The sequence below is a fragment of the Oenanthe melanoleuca genome, chromosome 6 (genome assembly GCF_029582105.1).
Source record: "Oenanthe melanoleuca isolate GR-GAL-2019-014 chromosome 6, OMel1.0, whole genome shotgun sequence".
In the NCBI taxonomy this organism is placed as follows: domain Eukaryota; kingdom Metazoa; phylum Chordata; class Aves; order Passeriformes; family Muscicapidae; genus Oenanthe; species Oenanthe melanoleuca.
In genome coordinates this window covers 19,864,682-19,882,581 of record NC_079340.1, presented here as the reverse complement: position 1 = coordinate 19,882,581, position 17,900 = coordinate 19,864,682, and the positions used below count along the sequence as shown (strand labels likewise).

The 17,900-nt window shown below is 35.7% G+C and overlaps 1 protein-coding gene across 3 annotated transcripts in view; it reads right to left on the bottom strand.

The window, feature by feature from the left end:
- The window catches only part of IDE (insulin degrading enzyme), a 53,554-nt gene that overhangs the window by 34,678 nt on the left and 976 nt on the right, over positions 1-17,900 (bottom strand). For all 3 annotated transcript variants that reach the window (XM_056495175.1, XM_056495174.1, XM_056495173.1), the window contains exons 2-10: positions 10,065-10,249; positions 8,533-8,740; positions 7,573-7,742; positions 5,412-5,534; positions 3,904-4,016; positions 3,361-3,523; positions 2,650-2,742; positions 2,058-2,149; positions 447-527 (exon numbers count right to left, since the gene is read on the bottom strand). In XM_056495175.1, the coding sequence (XP_056351150.1) occupies positions 447-527; positions 2,058-2,149; positions 2,650-2,742; positions 3,361-3,523; positions 3,904-4,016; positions 5,412-5,534; positions 7,573-7,742; positions 8,533-8,740; positions 10,065-10,224 (1,203 nt within the window). In that variant the 5' untranslated portion in view covers positions 10,225-10,249. The remainder of the gene's footprint in view (positions 1-446; positions 528-2,057; positions 2,150-2,649; positions 2,743-3,360; positions 3,524-3,903; positions 4,017-5,411; positions 5,535-7,572; positions 7,743-8,532; positions 8,741-10,064; positions 10,250-17,900) is intronic.

Below are 17,900 nucleotides of genomic sequence, written 5' to 3'. Positions count from 1 at the left end.
TATGCAACCACATCAGTAAAGTCAAGCATTTACAATTTGCAGTCTTAATACAAACATTTCTGCTTGCTGCAGTATTTCAACACTGTGAACTAAGGAACACAGTGTTTATGATAAAATATTATTTGTCTGTTATTTCCCTAGAGAACACTTGGCTACCAGGCAAATGCAATGGCAAGGTACATGTGTCTTACGAAAAACTGAAACAGATCAAATAGCACCTCCAGTTACTGTATAATCAGTTCTACCAAGTATAGAAGTATAAAACAGTAGAGTGAACAGAATGTGCCAAAACTACTGACTGCCAAAACTAAGGCCTATGCAGCATACAAGAAGTGCAAAGGACCTTCACAGATGCCTGTGTTCATTAAGTGGATGATCAAACACACTGCTAAATGATCATTAAAAAAAAAAACAACAACCAAACAAAAACAACCCCTTCCACTTACATGCAACATTCCTCCAAGCTTTGATGTATAACCTCGTGGTCGTTCCTTATCTTTAAATCTGAATGCCACGGCATTTAGATCCTAGAAAACACAAATGAATTATAAAAGAGCATAAAGAATAATTACTGGCTACTTGATTCCTTTTAATAAATAAAGAAAAGCAAGCACTTTTGCTGTATCCATGTTATAGTAGATAATTATCTAACACAAGTTCTCAGTAATATTCAAGTTACATCAAACTCACAAGTAATTTGTGATGGTCTCATAATGTGAAGTGTTATACAAATCTTGTAATCCTTTTCATACTAAGAGATCTGCCTCATCTCTCATTATTCAAATTTCCAGATAATTTGAAAACACACCAACTCTGATCCAACCAGTACACAGTGTTCCAGTGCAATGTTTGTCATATGTTAACTAACTGAAGCCTCTCTTTCTTCCTTTTCTCTTCCTTTTGTTCAGTCAGCCAAGAGTAAATTTAGCAGAAAAAGTGTGTTTCTTTTTGCTGTCTCAGCCACAGGAAAAGAACACATCATTCTTAGGATACAATGGCAAGGGTGAAATAAAGAGATCTAAGGCCTTAAAGCCAGTGAAAGAGACAGTCCATCCTTCCATGAAACCATGCAGAGAGACTGATTAACTCAACAATTCAGCTGGAAGTAAACTCAAAAAGATTCTTTTCATACTTTTCATACAGAGTTTGCCAGCCCTCTGACTCACCCCACAGTCTCAGGAGTGCTGTAGCTGAGAGGAGCAAAGGAAAGGCACAGGGAGAGACAGAAGGATAGAACTACCTTTTCCAAACCTTGCATGTGCTTACTCTGCCAGTGAAACAAATCCATTGGGACTTCTAGCAGCAAGACCTGAGACTATTTTTACAGGTATATAGTGTCAAAGTGTATGAAACAAAGCTGCAGAATTTCTACTTTCAGAGAGACTCAACAGTTTGGATCAAACAAAGCTGAGATGGAAAAAGAAATCTTTACCCAAGCATATGTACTGAACTAGTGAGACTAGACACATAAATAAAACTGGATTTGTTTCACGCTGACACTGAGAAGAGCAGATAATTATTTTTAGATAAATAGGACACTTTACATTTTTGCTTTGTGCATACAGAACTATCCAGACTTGTAAGAAGCAAGAACAGTTCAGCAAAGACTGACATGTACTGCCAAAGTACTTCATGAAAAGCCTTTAATTGATTTTTCAAAAAGATGAGGGGAGCAAACACCAGATTCAATTGCCTTTACAATCTCAACTACACAATTTGACTCATGAAGGAAGGGAGGGGTAGAATAGAAGCCATTTCAATTTCCAGTTCAATGTTACTCCTCACAGTAAATGCTTCCCCCCTTCTTCAGTGAAGTCTAAGCCTCCATTATGCTATCCTAACTACCAGCTCTATAAGAGCCTTTCACACCTATGTTAAGACAATGTATTCTGGATGTACTTGTCATTTGTGTCATGTTGCATCTTAAAAATTAATAAACTTTATTACCATGTGATTATTAAATGCTAGTTAAAAAGTCAAATAATCTAATAATAAAAATAGTTTGTAAAAAGACAACCACCACATATGGTACCTATGGTACAGCTCCAATTACCTACTTTGCACTCTTGGAAGACCCATTCTTGAGGTCCTTCTGTACGCAGTTTTTGAATATATTGAAACATGTGCAAAATAATATCTTCAACGTGCACTGAAAAGAAAAAAAAACTTAATAATTCACTCAGTTCTGCACAGAGAAGAAATTTAATGAACACAATTTTTTTTTTTTAAATTACACTTTGATCAAGATCTGTAAGTACATGTGCTATCCCACCAACAAAATTAAACTTGTTTTTCTCAGACACGAATTATGTCCCCAGCTAATTCCAATAACTGCACTGAACATATCTTTATGTGAAAATACTAATTTAAAATATAATTTAACTCAGGTTTAAATAGTAGGAATAAGTAGCACACAAAGGTATTAACAGCTCTTCTTGTGAAGAAGTTTATTTAAGGTGTTTAATTAACATTTAATATAACCTTAAATAAGTTGATTTCTTATGTTGTGTTAGCATAGTCAGAGGAACTAAACACAGAATAATAACAAGTTAATTAAAATAAACTGGCTTTCAAGCTATAATAACAGATACAAACACGAAACCATCACATCAGCAATAATATGGAATACAGACACAGTGCTTCACTTACAAAGTCCTTCTTCTGTCAAGTCCACATTAATGATGAAAAACATGAAGCCTCTAGCACCTTCCTTCTGGCCTCCAACAAGAGTATTTACCCATCCTATGTCATTAAAAAGAAACTATATTACATAAACAAAACTATAACAATTTATGCAACTTTTTGCATGCTTCAGCAACATCATTTTTAAAAACCCATTTTGATTCATCTATATGTTTTCCTTTACTTCCTTAATCCCTACAGCAACAGGGCATGTTAAACATCACACAAGTCAGATCTATCTGATTTTGTACTCAGAGTGATATGACAAACTCAGGATCATATGATTACTGGATAATTTACTTCTGTTTGGAACAGAATGATATAAAGTAAAATAGCAAAAGGTACACCATTGTAATCTTCCAGACATTAAGGGATCTGACAGAATAGAGACAAGATCATTATGCTGAAGTTCATATAACTGTCTAAACAAGGCACATAAAGGGGAGTCCAAGAAAAAACCACCTCAGCAGCCTGAGTGACTGTTTATTAGTGACTGACTACCTATTTATTCCTACCTGCTGCAGAAACAAAAATAAAGCACAAAATGACTTAGAGTTCAAATTACTCAAATAGGTGAAGGCTTTAATGTGTAGTGGTCTATTTTAACTGAAATGTAGCTAAACTTTAAAAAACTGTGTGACCAAATATTTTTCAATTGTCTACCTTCGAAGGACTTACCTTTGGCTTTAAGCTCTGATAGAAGACTCCCTGGGCCTTCATGCCCAATCAGATGGCCGAGGTAATGGCCAGGGTTTGATTTATAGTACTTCTGAAGGTCTGGTATAGGAAATGTGACATAAAGATTTCTAATGTCCTTAATGGGTACCACTTTGTAAAGTTGCTGAGGGGAAAAATAAACAAGGAGACCCATAAACAAAGGGAAACTCATCTACTGCATTCATCTCAGGAGTATGTATCATGTTCCCTTCAAATTACAAAGACATCTCCCAAATCTCAGGAAACTTAAGGCAACACTTCAGCCATTCACAATAGAAATGAAGAAAATTAATTATCTCACAGTTGCTTACAACTGCAACCAAATGTGCAACCTTTACTATAAACTATACTCAGCACAGAAAAGTGGGTGGAAAATCAATAAAGAAATATGGAATTTAACAGGGACATTGATAAAAGAGTAGTGAAGTGCACAATGTATTACTGAAATATAAAAATAACATTTAAAATGCATACTCTGGATGGAAGACATATCTCTATACATACCCGGAGATGCTCTTCTTGGAAAGGATGTTCAGGAAACTCAGGTATAGGGACATTTTTATTCTCTACTTCTGAAAATAACTTTACCACTAAGCAAGTCAGCTCATCCAAGGATTCTAGAATAAAGAAACATTAGGAAAAACACAGTCATTATATAAGGTTCAGACAAAGTTTTTTTTTTGTTTGGCACAGTCATGAATTATACAGAAAAGTAGTTTTAATGGTGTTATGATTTTTAATTTCAGAAAGAAAATAAATATTAATATTTAAATTTTGAGCTGTAACATGCTAGAAGAACCAAGCTTATTAAAGGAAGGCTTCAATCATGATTAAAATAAATCCTGTAACTGAAAATACATCTTTATATTTAACAGATTAAACTGAGCTAAAACTGAAAGATACATCAGATATCGAATATTTACAAAAATAAACATTTCACAAAAAGTTTAAGGGACACGGAATTACAGCTGCAAATTTTCTAGAGTGACAGCAGCTTTGACAAGACTTGGATTTTCTTTAGTCTCAGCTCATGTACAATACTTCAGGTACACTGTGAGCCTGGTCTGTCCTTAGCACCCAAAACACACACACCTATGACCTGTTAAAGCACTTCTAATTTCACCTCCATTCTTATTTCATCTGTGACTGCATGACTTTGCAGGAATGAGAGAAGACCTTTTGCAGAAAGAATACAGTGAAGTGTGTTAACTTACCTAAACTGACCTAGACTGTCTCTGTTGAAATTCTGCCTTTAAAATTGCCTTCTGCCTTAAGAAATGCATTTTGGAGCACTTCTCAAAGTGAGCATAAGATAAAGATTCTTCTGACAATTTTTTAGTGAAAGACTTCCAATGGTGGGCATTGGAAGAAACAAAACATCAGTTTCTTGGACATCTCAAAGTACAACCTTAACCCTTCAAAGACTTCTAAAAGCAGTTACCTTGTTATCAAAACAATACCAGTTAGACTGAGAAAGTAAAATCTTTCCTGCCCAATATATGCAAGCTCTTACACTACTTACAAAACTGTGCAGGGAAAAAAAACTAACAAAACAGTATAAACCAAGAGCATTCACTATATATTAAAATTTTGTGAACGGCATGTTATCTCATTAAAAATCACCAATTTTTATGCATTATCAGCAAAATAAACATGCATTTAATCTTGCAGGGAGAGTCTTCTTTAGTACAGATTTACAGTTGCCAAGGTGATTCTTACTGGAAAAAAGTTTCCATGTAAAATTCCTCAGTGAACTTGCTTTTGATCAGATAAAAATCCCATTTTCTTCCATTCATACTCACATCTGAGCATTACTGTGAAACACCACACAAATACCAGTCTGCCAGCACATTTTCAAGAAGCAAATCGTTTTCAACGCACTGTCATTAAGCTTTTGGCAAACCTTTGTAAAATATCATCTCAGTTTTGGAAGGTTCTGAGCAGTTGGAACCTCCTTTTTTCTTTTTCAAGTATATATGTAAAGTCTTACTCAACCAACAGAACAAACTCACCTCTTCCTAAGACACAAATTGCCATTAAATTTGATGAATAATAAGTAGAATGGAACTTCAGCAGCTCTTGCCTTACATCTATTCCTTCTTGGGTTGGTCTAGTTTCCAGAGTGAATTTGTTCCCTGTAACATAAAAATAATTAACAATATTTGATGTTTAACAATATTTAATGTTTATGAACTTACAGATCAAAAATAAATATAAAAATTAATCAGTCTGCTTTCCTTTGAATGGATAGTAATTTTAAAAATAATCAATATGAATACTAAGAAATTGGATCAATATCATCCTATGTTTTAAATATTTTGTCTACATTCCTCACCATCTGCAGAAAAATTAAATGGTGAAGTTCTAGATAACCTACTCTGTTTACTCCCACAGCATCAACATGTAAGTTAAAATAGCATATAGTTAAAGCTTCAGTCAGTAACTGCTGTTACAGCACTAGAGGATATTAGGAAGCAACAGTCAGAAGACACCTTGCAGATATAGGAAAATGGACATTAGCCAGAGCAGAAGTGCCTGGAAAATTACTTGACACTGAGGGTAATGATGGAGAAAAATCACCATCACAAGCATTAATTCAGAGAGATCAGAAGGATATCTGGGGAAAAATGCACACCCTTAAAAAGAAAACTAGAAGGCGCATTTGTTTCTATGGAATAATGGGTCTGCTGACCAAACAGGGTGCACACCAATGAGGAGTGACCTGTAGCATCAAATGGAGTAATTCCTGTACTCTGCTGGATTGTTGTCATCTCTTGGATAAATAAAAACCATCAAAGCTGAGCTCTACTTCTGAGAAGTCATACTTACTGGAAGACTATATGCTGTAATATAACTTCAGAATCAGAACCTAATCTAAGGAGAAAGGAATATGACTATTTAAATTTGAGCATATTTTGGGTATTCTCCCCGAGAAAACATTTCACTTGTGTGAGCTAGACAACCTTCTGAAATTGTATAAAACTATTTCCGCAATTTACACTTATGTTTTCTGAGTGTTACACAAAAATTAAATAATATCTTCAGTAGCAGAGGTTACAGAATGTACTTTGTACACCTGCCTACTAACGCACAGCTCCCAAGGCTTTAATTTAAAATTCACCTGTTTGGAAAATGGAGTTATAGTTTTACTTTTACAGACAGCCTCTCTTTACTGATCAACAGAACAATGCCTGCTCTTGTGGCAGGTGGGTACCAGACCCATAAATATGCTCTCCATCAACAGATGTAAAGGTACATCTTGTCTTTTTAGAGACAGAGGAAGAAACCACTGCCTTAAAGCCCATTATCTGCTCTCCCAATCTACTGCACCCAATATTTTAGTCAATTATTCATAAAGCAAACTAACCCATCACAAAAACACATTTTTAAGCACATTATATTCAACGATTAAACAGTGCAGTCCTGTTATCTCAAAGGTTTCAAAAATAATTCATGCAGAAAATAATGCCTGTCCAAAAAACCACCCAATATTTAAACTTCTACCAAAGCACCAAACATTTGTGGTTTTGTGCAGAACTATGGTATCTTAGCTTTAATGCTTTTTGAATTGAGGTTTTGCGGTGCTTATTTTAAATTGTTACTAAGCACTCTACGAATAATTAAGCCTGAACAAAAAAAAAAATAAAAAATACAGCCATAGGATTGGGATTTGTCTAAGATCATTTTGTCTATCCATCTCCTACTGTTGTGCTCTATAGTTCAGATTGTGTTTCTATATTCCTACTCAGTAATTTTCACAGTATTTTGCTGATCTTTCTGATTTGACCTAGTCACTGTCATCTAGTCTAAATGCAATATTAAATAACAATAAAAGCCTGTGGCTAACAACAATTTAAACACAATTCATTCACTTTGTTATACACAAAGACTTAACATTACCAAATCATGAGAAATCCAGTAACTGGAAAACAGCACTCACTACAGTGACTATCAGAATCATAAAGATTGCTTCATCATTGTACTCAAAGTCTTGGATTACTCTTTGTCCTATGCTTTTGTCTAGCTCTGTTTGGTCTAAGATGTGAAAAACGTGATAAAGCACCATAATAAACATGCATGGAGAGGAAAAGAATTGTTACAGTCTGTCTTCAGCAATTTTATATAAACAATAATATGTTACACAGAACTCCACTGGATAATATTCTGACAAACCTGTTCCAAATTTACTAAAGGGATGATTGGGGTTTCCAGTAGCTTTCTCCAATTGAAATAACCTCCAGGCATCATTCATCAGATTCTTCTCATGCTCAGAATCAACAGCATTCACTTCCCTATCTTTGCAACTTTCATCAAATAGGGGGCACAGGAAAAACTGGGCAAATCTAAAGAGAGAAAATATAGTTCAAGTCAAGAGGACTGTACATAAATTGTAACAGAAAAGCATAAAGCTTGGTACCCCCTGAAAACAGCTGAATATATTATTTTTTAATGCAGAACTTAAGAATTTTCTAACAGTTTTGACACTGATTTAGTATCCTTATTTCTCAATTTCTTTGTTTATACATGCAGACAACATGTTCATCATATAAGGTAGTACAAGAGTCAAGGGCCTTACATCACAATTCCCACTGTGAAAATTTCTTGTATTCTAAGTTTTAGCTGCAAGAGGCTCTTAATCTTACCAATCAAGTAAGTCTTGTCAGACATCCAGGGTAGAAGCCAAAGAGAAAACCCACTCTACCTCATTGACTACACACCTTTCAATTTCTGTCCCCTCCCACAAAACGGAGATTTCAAAGATTTCCCTCTACTAAGAGCATCCTTAAATATTTCTAGACTTCTTGTTTTGCTGTCAATAAGGATCCCATGGGAAGCACAGCATTTGATTGCACCATCCCAGTATTTGCACAATGTGTAAATTCATTATTGTATTCTGTGCCCCACATTTCCAAAAATATTCAGCGCAAACACAACATTTAAACTTCAAAAATTCTGTCTCGTGAAGAACTCTCCTAGATGAAAAAAATATGAGTAAGACTTTCAAACTGAAAAATATCTGGTTATCAATTTTAACAAAAGATGGTTTTTATAAAACTATTAAAAAACTTTTACACTAATAAATCAAAGTAGAACCTCTGTAACAACAATTTAAATACTATAAAACGTGTTTACCTGTCCAGTGCACCTTCTAGATGTTCATGTGACACATCAAAGTAATAGTTAGTATGTTCACCACTCGTGAAAGCATTTGAGCTCCCAGCATGCTCACTTAGAAATTGGCTGTACTCATTCTCTTTTGGATATTTCTTGGTTCCCAGGAACAACATATGCTCACAAAAATGACTAAGCCCAGCAATGTTGGGGGGATCAGACAAGGATCCTGCAAGAGGAAAAATTTCATGTAACCATTCATAAAATGTTACTACTGAAATATTAAGTCTTTTAAAGTACTCTATATTATAGTATGTTGTTTCAGGCAATTATATCAATTCTGTAAGACACTTGTACAACTACAGTCAACTATACTTAATCTTAAAAAAAAATTTAAAAATTAGAATTAGTAACTGAACCAATTAGTGTCTCAAATTACCTCACCAGATCAGTTTGCACTTCCTTATACAGATGATTTTCAATTGAAGTCCATGACTCATAATCTGTAAAGGCCTGGCAAATCATACTGTTCTGAAATCTATACCTTGACTTTAATAAATGCATTGTGTTCAGAGGCAGCAATTGCCAATCATAATTAAAGAGGTATTTATCCTGTGGTTTATAGGACGAGTGATAAACCTGTAATTGTCTGAACCCAAGCAGCTATGGATGACCAGCTACTAGGCGTGAAGGCAAACAGATTAAAAGACAACAATGATTTGGAAAAATGGAAGAACAAAGGCAGAAGTTTGAGAGTAGCAGTCCCGCCTCAGAGTGTGTAATGATGTGCAGTGGGAGAGTGGAGATGAAGGCAACAGATAGCCCTCGTCCAGCACATGTGCAGGAACTGCATGTGCCGCTGGCTATCACTGTCACAGGACCTAAACAAAATCACATTCGGGATGCTCTCAACTAGACAGTGATCAGGCACAGCCATCCCTGTAACAAAAACGGCCAGAAGTTTTTGAAGTCCCTCTACCACTTCTGTCCTAACACAAACAGCAGCAAGAGCTCCCAAGTACAGACATGGCGAGAGGGTGTAAAGTTATGCACACATGCATCGTACTTTCCAATCAACTGAAAAACTACACAAGCTTGAGATACACCTCAGATATAAGAAAATCCCTGTTTGCACACATAAGCACCACTGAAGTTAGGGAGTGTCTCTCCAACTTCTCTAGCACTACAGCATTTTCTCACCTCTACACATCAACAACTCAGCATGAAAAAAAAAAGTCTGACGTGACAGATGGAGCTGTCTGAAATAATTGCACTTGCACCCACCCCTTTTCTGCTTACAAAAGATCTTTCATAACATGAAACTTAATGGTTAAACGCAGTCTTTCGACTGGCTGAGCTACACTTGAGTAAACAGAGAAAGAGCATTTAGCCCTAATAATTTTCAACTTGATGTGTCAAATAATTAAATAAACTATAAATTACAATAAAAGGCTAGGCTGCCAACTGCATACCACTCCTGTTATTTGCATCAAGGTACCAAAACCTGAAGCATTTCAAACAATGACATAATGAATACAACATGAATTGAATACCTATGTGGACATCAAGTGCTGCTGAGGACTTATCTGTGGTGGGGTCACTAATGAGAAGAGCTTTAATGCCATTTGCCAATTCCAGTCCACGATATTCTCGTTTATCCTCGGGTGATTTGATAATTTCATTTGTTATTCTCTTAATAGCTGGATTGTTCATTTTGTGGTTTGTCTCCTTCTGAAACCTTAAAGAAAACAGAAGAAATTTCTTATTATTTTCACTTAAGCCTTGCTAATATTGTAATATGTTAGACAACACAGGGCAATACCAACAGCTAAAAGCTCTATTATGCACAAAATTCACTGAACTTGCCTAAAATTCAGATCCTGGAAGATATTGCTGCTAAAACAAAAAAGAAACCTTGAAAAGAAATAGAGATAGAAAAAGAGATAGATGCAGGTCACTTAACTGAATACTTCAAGTATCACAATAACTGTAATTTAAACAACCCAAACTTAATAAATGTCATCCCCTTATTAGATTATGATAAAAATTCAATTAAATTAAGCATATACTGTTATCTCAAGTATACTTTCAAACTTTAGGAAAGTATTTCATGTATCTGAATTGCTGATTATATTACAAGTGTTGTAACTCTCACTGTCAAATAAACAAAATTTTACTAACAGACCGCTGGATTTGTACACTCAAGCAAGAAACAGTAACACTGTTTGCAACAGAGCCATAAAAATACAAAGACTGCAGAACTGCCATGATAAACAGGAATAGACTGTTTCACATATTTAAACTTCTACCATTAGTTTAACAGATGCTACAAGACATCCTTCTTTAAAGGCACGATTCTGAAATGCTAAGAAACTAAGTGTGACTGATCCAGCATCTGAGTGTCTCCAAGCAAAAGCTATAAACAGTATGAAGTAACTTTTTAAAATGTGCAGTTCAATGCATTTTAGAAGGAAACATAAAAACTAGTAAAACATGGTTCTCCCACTATGAAATACTTTTAAAACCAAAACTGGAGTCAAATGTAATCACTAAACAGTAGCTGAAATGCTGAATTCAAATGTGTACACTCTCATTTAAACTGTCATTTATTCACTGGTTTAACCCTGTGCTCAGGTTAATCCTGCTTGGAACGTCTACGGGCCTTCTTCCACCTAAAAAATGCAGATAGCATTGAAATACAAAGATTACTCCAAGTACCACAACATCTGTTTCTCTGTATCAGCAGCACTGATACAAGCCATGCTAACAATCGAAAGATGACTCCACGTTCAAAGTCCAGAGTTTTAAGAAACACCCTACTAAACATAAGCTACTGTGTAAAATTTTTTAAATGAGAAAAGATACTTTTCATATATAAAAATCAGTAACTAAACTGTTCCTAATTGTTTTTCACTTGCACACAAGTTCGATTGACAAATCTAAGTATGTGTGAGAACAAGGACATCCCTTAAGCTCCTGACGCAATGTCTGCTAATGAACACCTATACCTTGATTTTCAGCTAGAATATTCTAAATCAGTAAGATACTAGTTGCTTGTCAGAAAACACATATATACTATAAACTGCTTGAGTTGTGGGTTTTCTTAAAATGTTATACAATTTCCTTATCATCTGATATCTCCTTGTTATTTCTACATCACATCACTAAGTCACAGAACTTTATTGTTTGCTCAGATGACTCATCTTTCCAATGTGATTCATCAAATTATGCAGCTATGAAACCTTATGAGATTTCAATTGATGCCTTGTGAAGCTGTACACCTCCACTTCATTTTATTATGATTCCCTACTTCTGCCTCCTTCACAGGCTACTTCCAGCTTGGTAGTGAAATTCCAGTACAGGAAAAACCTACAATTTACAAAAGGACAACATCAGTAATTAAGCCTTCAAACCAAGGACTGAAATTTGTATCTCCACCTTCACTGTTACTTCAATGGGCACGGTGAATACAACACACTCTAACTTCAAATGGGTTTGCATGATTATTTTGCTCCAGAGTGAATCATAGTACCAGACAACTGGAATAAAAGCAAGGGCTAATCAACTACGCAATACCCCTGGAAGGCAAATACGTCAAAAGGACAAGACCAACACTTTTCTGCTTAAAGTATTGCTCCTCCTGCTCATATGTTACTACAATACAAAAGTGAGAAGAAAAATTTCACTTTAGCGAGAACTTTAATACCATTACATTTTCTTAAGGAGTAAACTGTAAGACCCAATACTAAACATTCCCTCAATAGCTGTTCTCCTGTGCAGCTTTTAAGTAAGCACAATTGCTTTATAAAAATACCCCATTCAACTCTTTCACACCAGAATTCTAAAACTCTATAAATCACTTGACAACAGAATGGCTTTTAATCACAGGCAAAAAAAAAGTAAGAAAACTAAAAATCCTGTACTTATTGAGAAGTAGCTTAATTTCTACAGTCATGTTCAGAAGCTGTCCTAAACTCCATGTGCTATAGCTACTTGCTGTACTGTCATTATAGTGAGCACTGGATGCTGCTGGTCAGTAGCAAAACAATTCTTCCACAGAGGTGCTATGTTTATTGCAGAGCTAATAGCCTAACAAAAACATTAAAAGAAATATTGCCACTTTCACAAAACAGAAGCAACAGAGAATGATCCGATAAAGCCAAAATATCACGAACAATACAAAGCACTACTGTGACAGTGGAAATTCTTCCACTGGCTCAAAAATTACAGGTGGAAAGATGACAAAAGTAAAAATAAAAATAGAATAGGGATGTCTGAACTGAGAACTATGTCCCTACTCAAAGAATAGGAAATATTCTTCCTCCTCATCAAAACTACTTCACTGTTCAAGAAAAGTATCAGTTAAAAACCAGCACTGAATTTTCAATTACAGCACTTATAGTGAAATTATACTCTATTCTTTGAGGTTCCATTTTTGTAATCATTTCCAGGCAGGCAGTCCCTTGGAACCAGCAAGGCTCTCTGGAGATGCCAGGTTTCACCTGCAAACAAAGTATTACAGAGTGGGATTAAGTGATATATGATTCTGCTTCACTATTTTAATCTCTCAGAGTTATTTTAGCAAAGTTACTTTAATTAAAAATTAGCCTGTGTAGTCAAATCTAAGTCCAATGTTTGAACAATTAAAGGACCATATTTGAAAACCAATTAACAGAAACTCCTGAGGGTTGCTTCAATGCAAGATTGTGACTATCTAATAAAAATATGACCCCCAAGGCACAAACTCCAAAGTGCTTCTCCATATTTTTTTTGTCATGACAGTATGCACAAGTCAAGTGCCAGTACACAGGTCTGCTCCAGATGAAAGGCAAGTAAGTTACCATCTCAGGTTTTGATGTTCCTTTCTATCAGTTGCCTTAATATTCACGTTTGCTTCAAGTTTTTATGCAACTAATTGCCTACCATTTACCAGAGTGAAGTAAAACCTTCACTGAATGAGAACCTCTGCTCTGTCCTACAAGGGAGTTACCATTGGTTCTGTGTTGTTTACTAATCCATCTTGCTTTACATGAAGATTTCTCCAGCTGCCAATGCGTGGAGTGAAAGAAGGGCTGTGTGCTTTGGCAGGAGGCCCGGTGCTGCAGAACTACCAGTCAGAGTTTTCTCACCTCTCACAAGGATGACAGCACCAAACTGAACACTCTGGAGAAGACTATGAACTTCTTCAGTTGTAAGCTCATGGGTTTGCAACAACCAAGTAAATCTTCATTCTTGCACAGGTCTGCACCCCGACTCTTAGTCTCTTGCACCTACTTCTGATCATGGCAGCAGTAGAATTATGTTACCAGTAAAACAGTCAACAATCTACCTACTCTTTTTACATTTCCATTCAATTGTATGTTATAATAAAAATGGCGAGTTTTTGGTTTGTGGCTTTTTTTTTAGACTAAACTGTAGGCAGGAAAGTTAAATCAAACCAGGTGAAAATTACCAAATGGGATTCTTCAGGAGACTATCCATATTCTTTCATCACATTCATCAATCACTCTTTTAGACACTTAAGAGACTAAAATACCTCATGATTCAACATCAATCTTGTGTGAATTTGCTTGTCATGAAGCTAGAGAATGTATGAGAGCCCAACACATTCCTGATACTGATCTAAATAATTCTGATTGCATGCACAGGCAGACAGACTGCGTAAGTAGATAAACTGCTCAAAATGTTAACATGTTTTATCACTTTTAAACTCATCAGGAATTCAGCATACTACTTCATACAAAAAAGATCCAACTACAAAGTCCCACAATGATTTAATCAGTGCTCCCAAGTTATTAAGAACAACCAATCATGCCAAATCAGGCAAGTCTGAAGATGATGAATATTTATAAGGTTTTGTTATGTAGTTCATTTTGAAGAAATTCTAAAGTCTCGCTACAATTAAAGCATTTTCTGAAGCTCAGTCTGCAGCTTTTTGCCAAGTCTGTAATTGACTCAGAAAATTCCCTTCTCATGATGGTGGCCAGGGCACATGCCTGCCATGCTCTTGTTTCCCAGAGTCCAGAATCTATAACTTCTAGATCACAGCAGTAAAACTTGGTCTGCCAAAGGCTGCACTGCCAGCGTGACCGCAGAAACACTGGTGTACAGGAATTACCAGTAGCATTAATGAGACCATACCAAGTGTGACCTTGGCAAAAACAAGTGCCCTGGCAATTTCACATGTGAGATCAGGCCCCAGCTGAGTAACTGGCCTGAGAAGTACAATGATGTGCTGGCCAAACAAGATTGGATATACAATCAGACGCCATAAAGCTAATCTGCTGCCCTAAATCTACAGTCCTTAACCACTCCACAATTTCCAAACCACTAGGTAAAAAAGTCAAACAAAAAGGCAGGACCTTATACAAATTGATGTTACACAGAGCAATAAAGGATAACAAGTTTTTTTTTTAATCTCTAAATAACCTGAGTTTACTTTTCCTATGTCCTCAAGAATTGCCCCAAACAATTCATCCAAACACAACCTTCAAGTAAGCAAGCTCTAACCACATTCACCAGAAAGAGAACAATTAATCTTTCTCTAACAATTCTTTGCTTCAATATTTTACAGAATTCCAAAAGGGTTTTGAAGCCTTTGATTATTTGGAAGACCTGGGGGAGGAGAAGGGGGTAAGTAAAATTATCTGGTTTTAATCCTTAGATGTCATTAAAATATAGTACCATTAAAATTTTCACAGATCTGGCATAGTAATTTGTCTTACATCAATATTTTCAAATTGTATGTTAAGAAAATGACTGATCAGACTAGTTTCTGTGCTATGTGAGCAACTGCTTCAAAGCATATTTTACAAATTTTCTTAAGAAATGTACTCATTCAATTAATTGCTTTATTCATTGAATACTTGCAGACCAGTGGCTCTCATTCTCTCTTCCTCCCTCCCTCACATTTTACTATCACTTTACAGCTGGAGGGCTTGCTCCATAACCCCAGGACTGTGGTGGTGTCTAGCTCATGGCCCTACACACACAACAGGAAATGTTAAACTGGATGATACAGGAGTCCTTTGTGCATTATTCTAACTTGTTCTGATGTGTATTTCGTAGATTTTATGTGCAGGTAGCACATCAGATTGTCCAAAACTCTCTCTAAAGCCAACTCACTTAATGTTTTATGCTACCATCTGTCTCATACCCTCAAAGAGAAAAACTTGTGAGGCTTGAATTAAAAAAAAAAAAAAAAAAAAAAAAAAACAAACCAAAAAACAAGATGAGACTAAGACTTCAGTTATACTGCATAACAACAAGAAATTCACAGAAAGATGAGAGAACTGGCAAGAAAATCTGATCTAGCAACAAAAACAGAGAGAATGTTAGAATTCTGAATCCTTAAAAGCACTGTAATCCCACATTATAAGCAACTGTTTATCTAACACTAGAGCTTTGACATAAGCAACACACCCATAACAATGAGCAGTTTACAAGAGTCTCGGTGTGTTTCAACAAATGAAGTCCTGGCTGTTCACCTATTTTGCAGTTTAGTTTTTATGATTTTGGACAATTCAATTCTGGTTCCACTGTTAAAATTTTAAATAAACTCTCAGCTCTACAACATTCTTTTCTGTATCAATTGTTCAGGCAAGCTATAGTTCTGACTCATTCTAAAAACAAGATGCAGAAGTTAAGATTTTAATAGAAGGCTGTAGCGAAGCAACTTTCAAACAGAACCCAGCAAAAATCACCTTATTATATACATACAGTGCTGTCTGATAAGTATATTTTAGCAACTTAAGGGCATCATAAAAGATGAAAACAAAGAAATTCTCTGACAGATCATGCATATACAAATACACAACCAGACACAAAACTATATTTTATTATGAACTCTAGATTTTTATTATGAACTTTTTGATTTCTATGGTATTAAAAGATCAAGACACCAAAGTTACTACAAAAGCATCTAATAGAATTAATATATCAAAAATACCAACCCCACATGCTATTTGTCAAATGGTCTGACTGCATTTTTAGTAATGATTCCTACAACCAGCAATGACCCCTCTAACTAGGAGTCTAATACCTTCCAGTACAGTGAAATACCAGAGGTAATGAACTTCTTGTCCCTTCCCTCTTTCTTCTGGATCTAACAGGGTAGGGGAGTGCTTCTGTATTCATGTGCAAAATAAGTTACATACTAGACACTTCAATCAATTCCCAAAGGTACCGATTCATCCAAGGGATTAAACCACAGCCTTACACTGACTGAAGACAGAAAATAGAAAGCAAGAAAAAAACGCAGGGAAACATAGAAATAAGAATCCAACTAGGGACTTCCCAACTAGAACAGATAATTTTAATGCAGTATATCAAATGAAAAAGAGTTAAGTTGTAACTGAGAAATTATCTTGCTACTTCACATAGAGATGAAGGTTAAAAATGTTACAAAAATAAGAAGTTCAAGAATGAACATGAAATACAGAGATGGAAACAGGGAACATGTTAACTCAAAAAATTTAGTTTTCACATCTCAAAAAAATCATCACATAAAAGAACTATGCCTGCTCTCATTTCATTATCATTTATGTAAATCCTAATTCACAATTAAAATTAAATGGATGATTAAATCATGGTTGTAGGCAGTATGAAAACATAACAGGCCTACTCACATACATAAAGTTAAGTCCAAATACTGCATATATTCACATGCATAAAGAGGAGTAATCCAGCAAGACAAACTACAGCCTTGGCTCTGATCATACACTGTGGATTACCTTTACAATTCTGAAGCATAAATAGCAATAACGAACAGTAACAGTGCATCCGAATTTTGACACACGAGCACCGACAGTATGAGTCATCATAACTCACTTTTTTTCCCCGGAAAGATGCTACTTTTGACGTCTCTAACTTGTGCAGTATTAAAAATAGGTTTGGCTACTAAGGTAACAGATACAGTGTTAATGAAAGAAAAAAACAACTTAGCCTTTGTCCCTTACCCTAGCTTCCTTCCCGGACAAACTTTGCCGAGTTGTTACGCAGTCGAAATTGCCCCTAAAAGTGAGCTATGCCAAGCCTCCCGCCCGCTCCTCCCTTGACCGAGGTTAGTTGCGCTCTCTCCACTGGCGCTGGTGACACAAACACGCAATAACAAGCCCCGCACAATGCCACTGCCAGATAACTCCTCAGAAACTGAAGAGGCCGCTCCCATCAAGTTTGGGTAGCTGATAGCAGTCTCTTTGTAAAGATTTTAAACTTTTTTTTCTTTTTTTCTTTTTTCTTTTTTTTTTTTTTTTCATAATTACGCCTTAGGAAGACATGGCAAGTTAAGTAACACGACAATTTACTTATGTTTTTTGAGGGAAGGAGAACAACAAAGCAGGCCCCCGGGCAACGAAAGCCACACGGGTGATGACCAAGCCTGCTTTGTC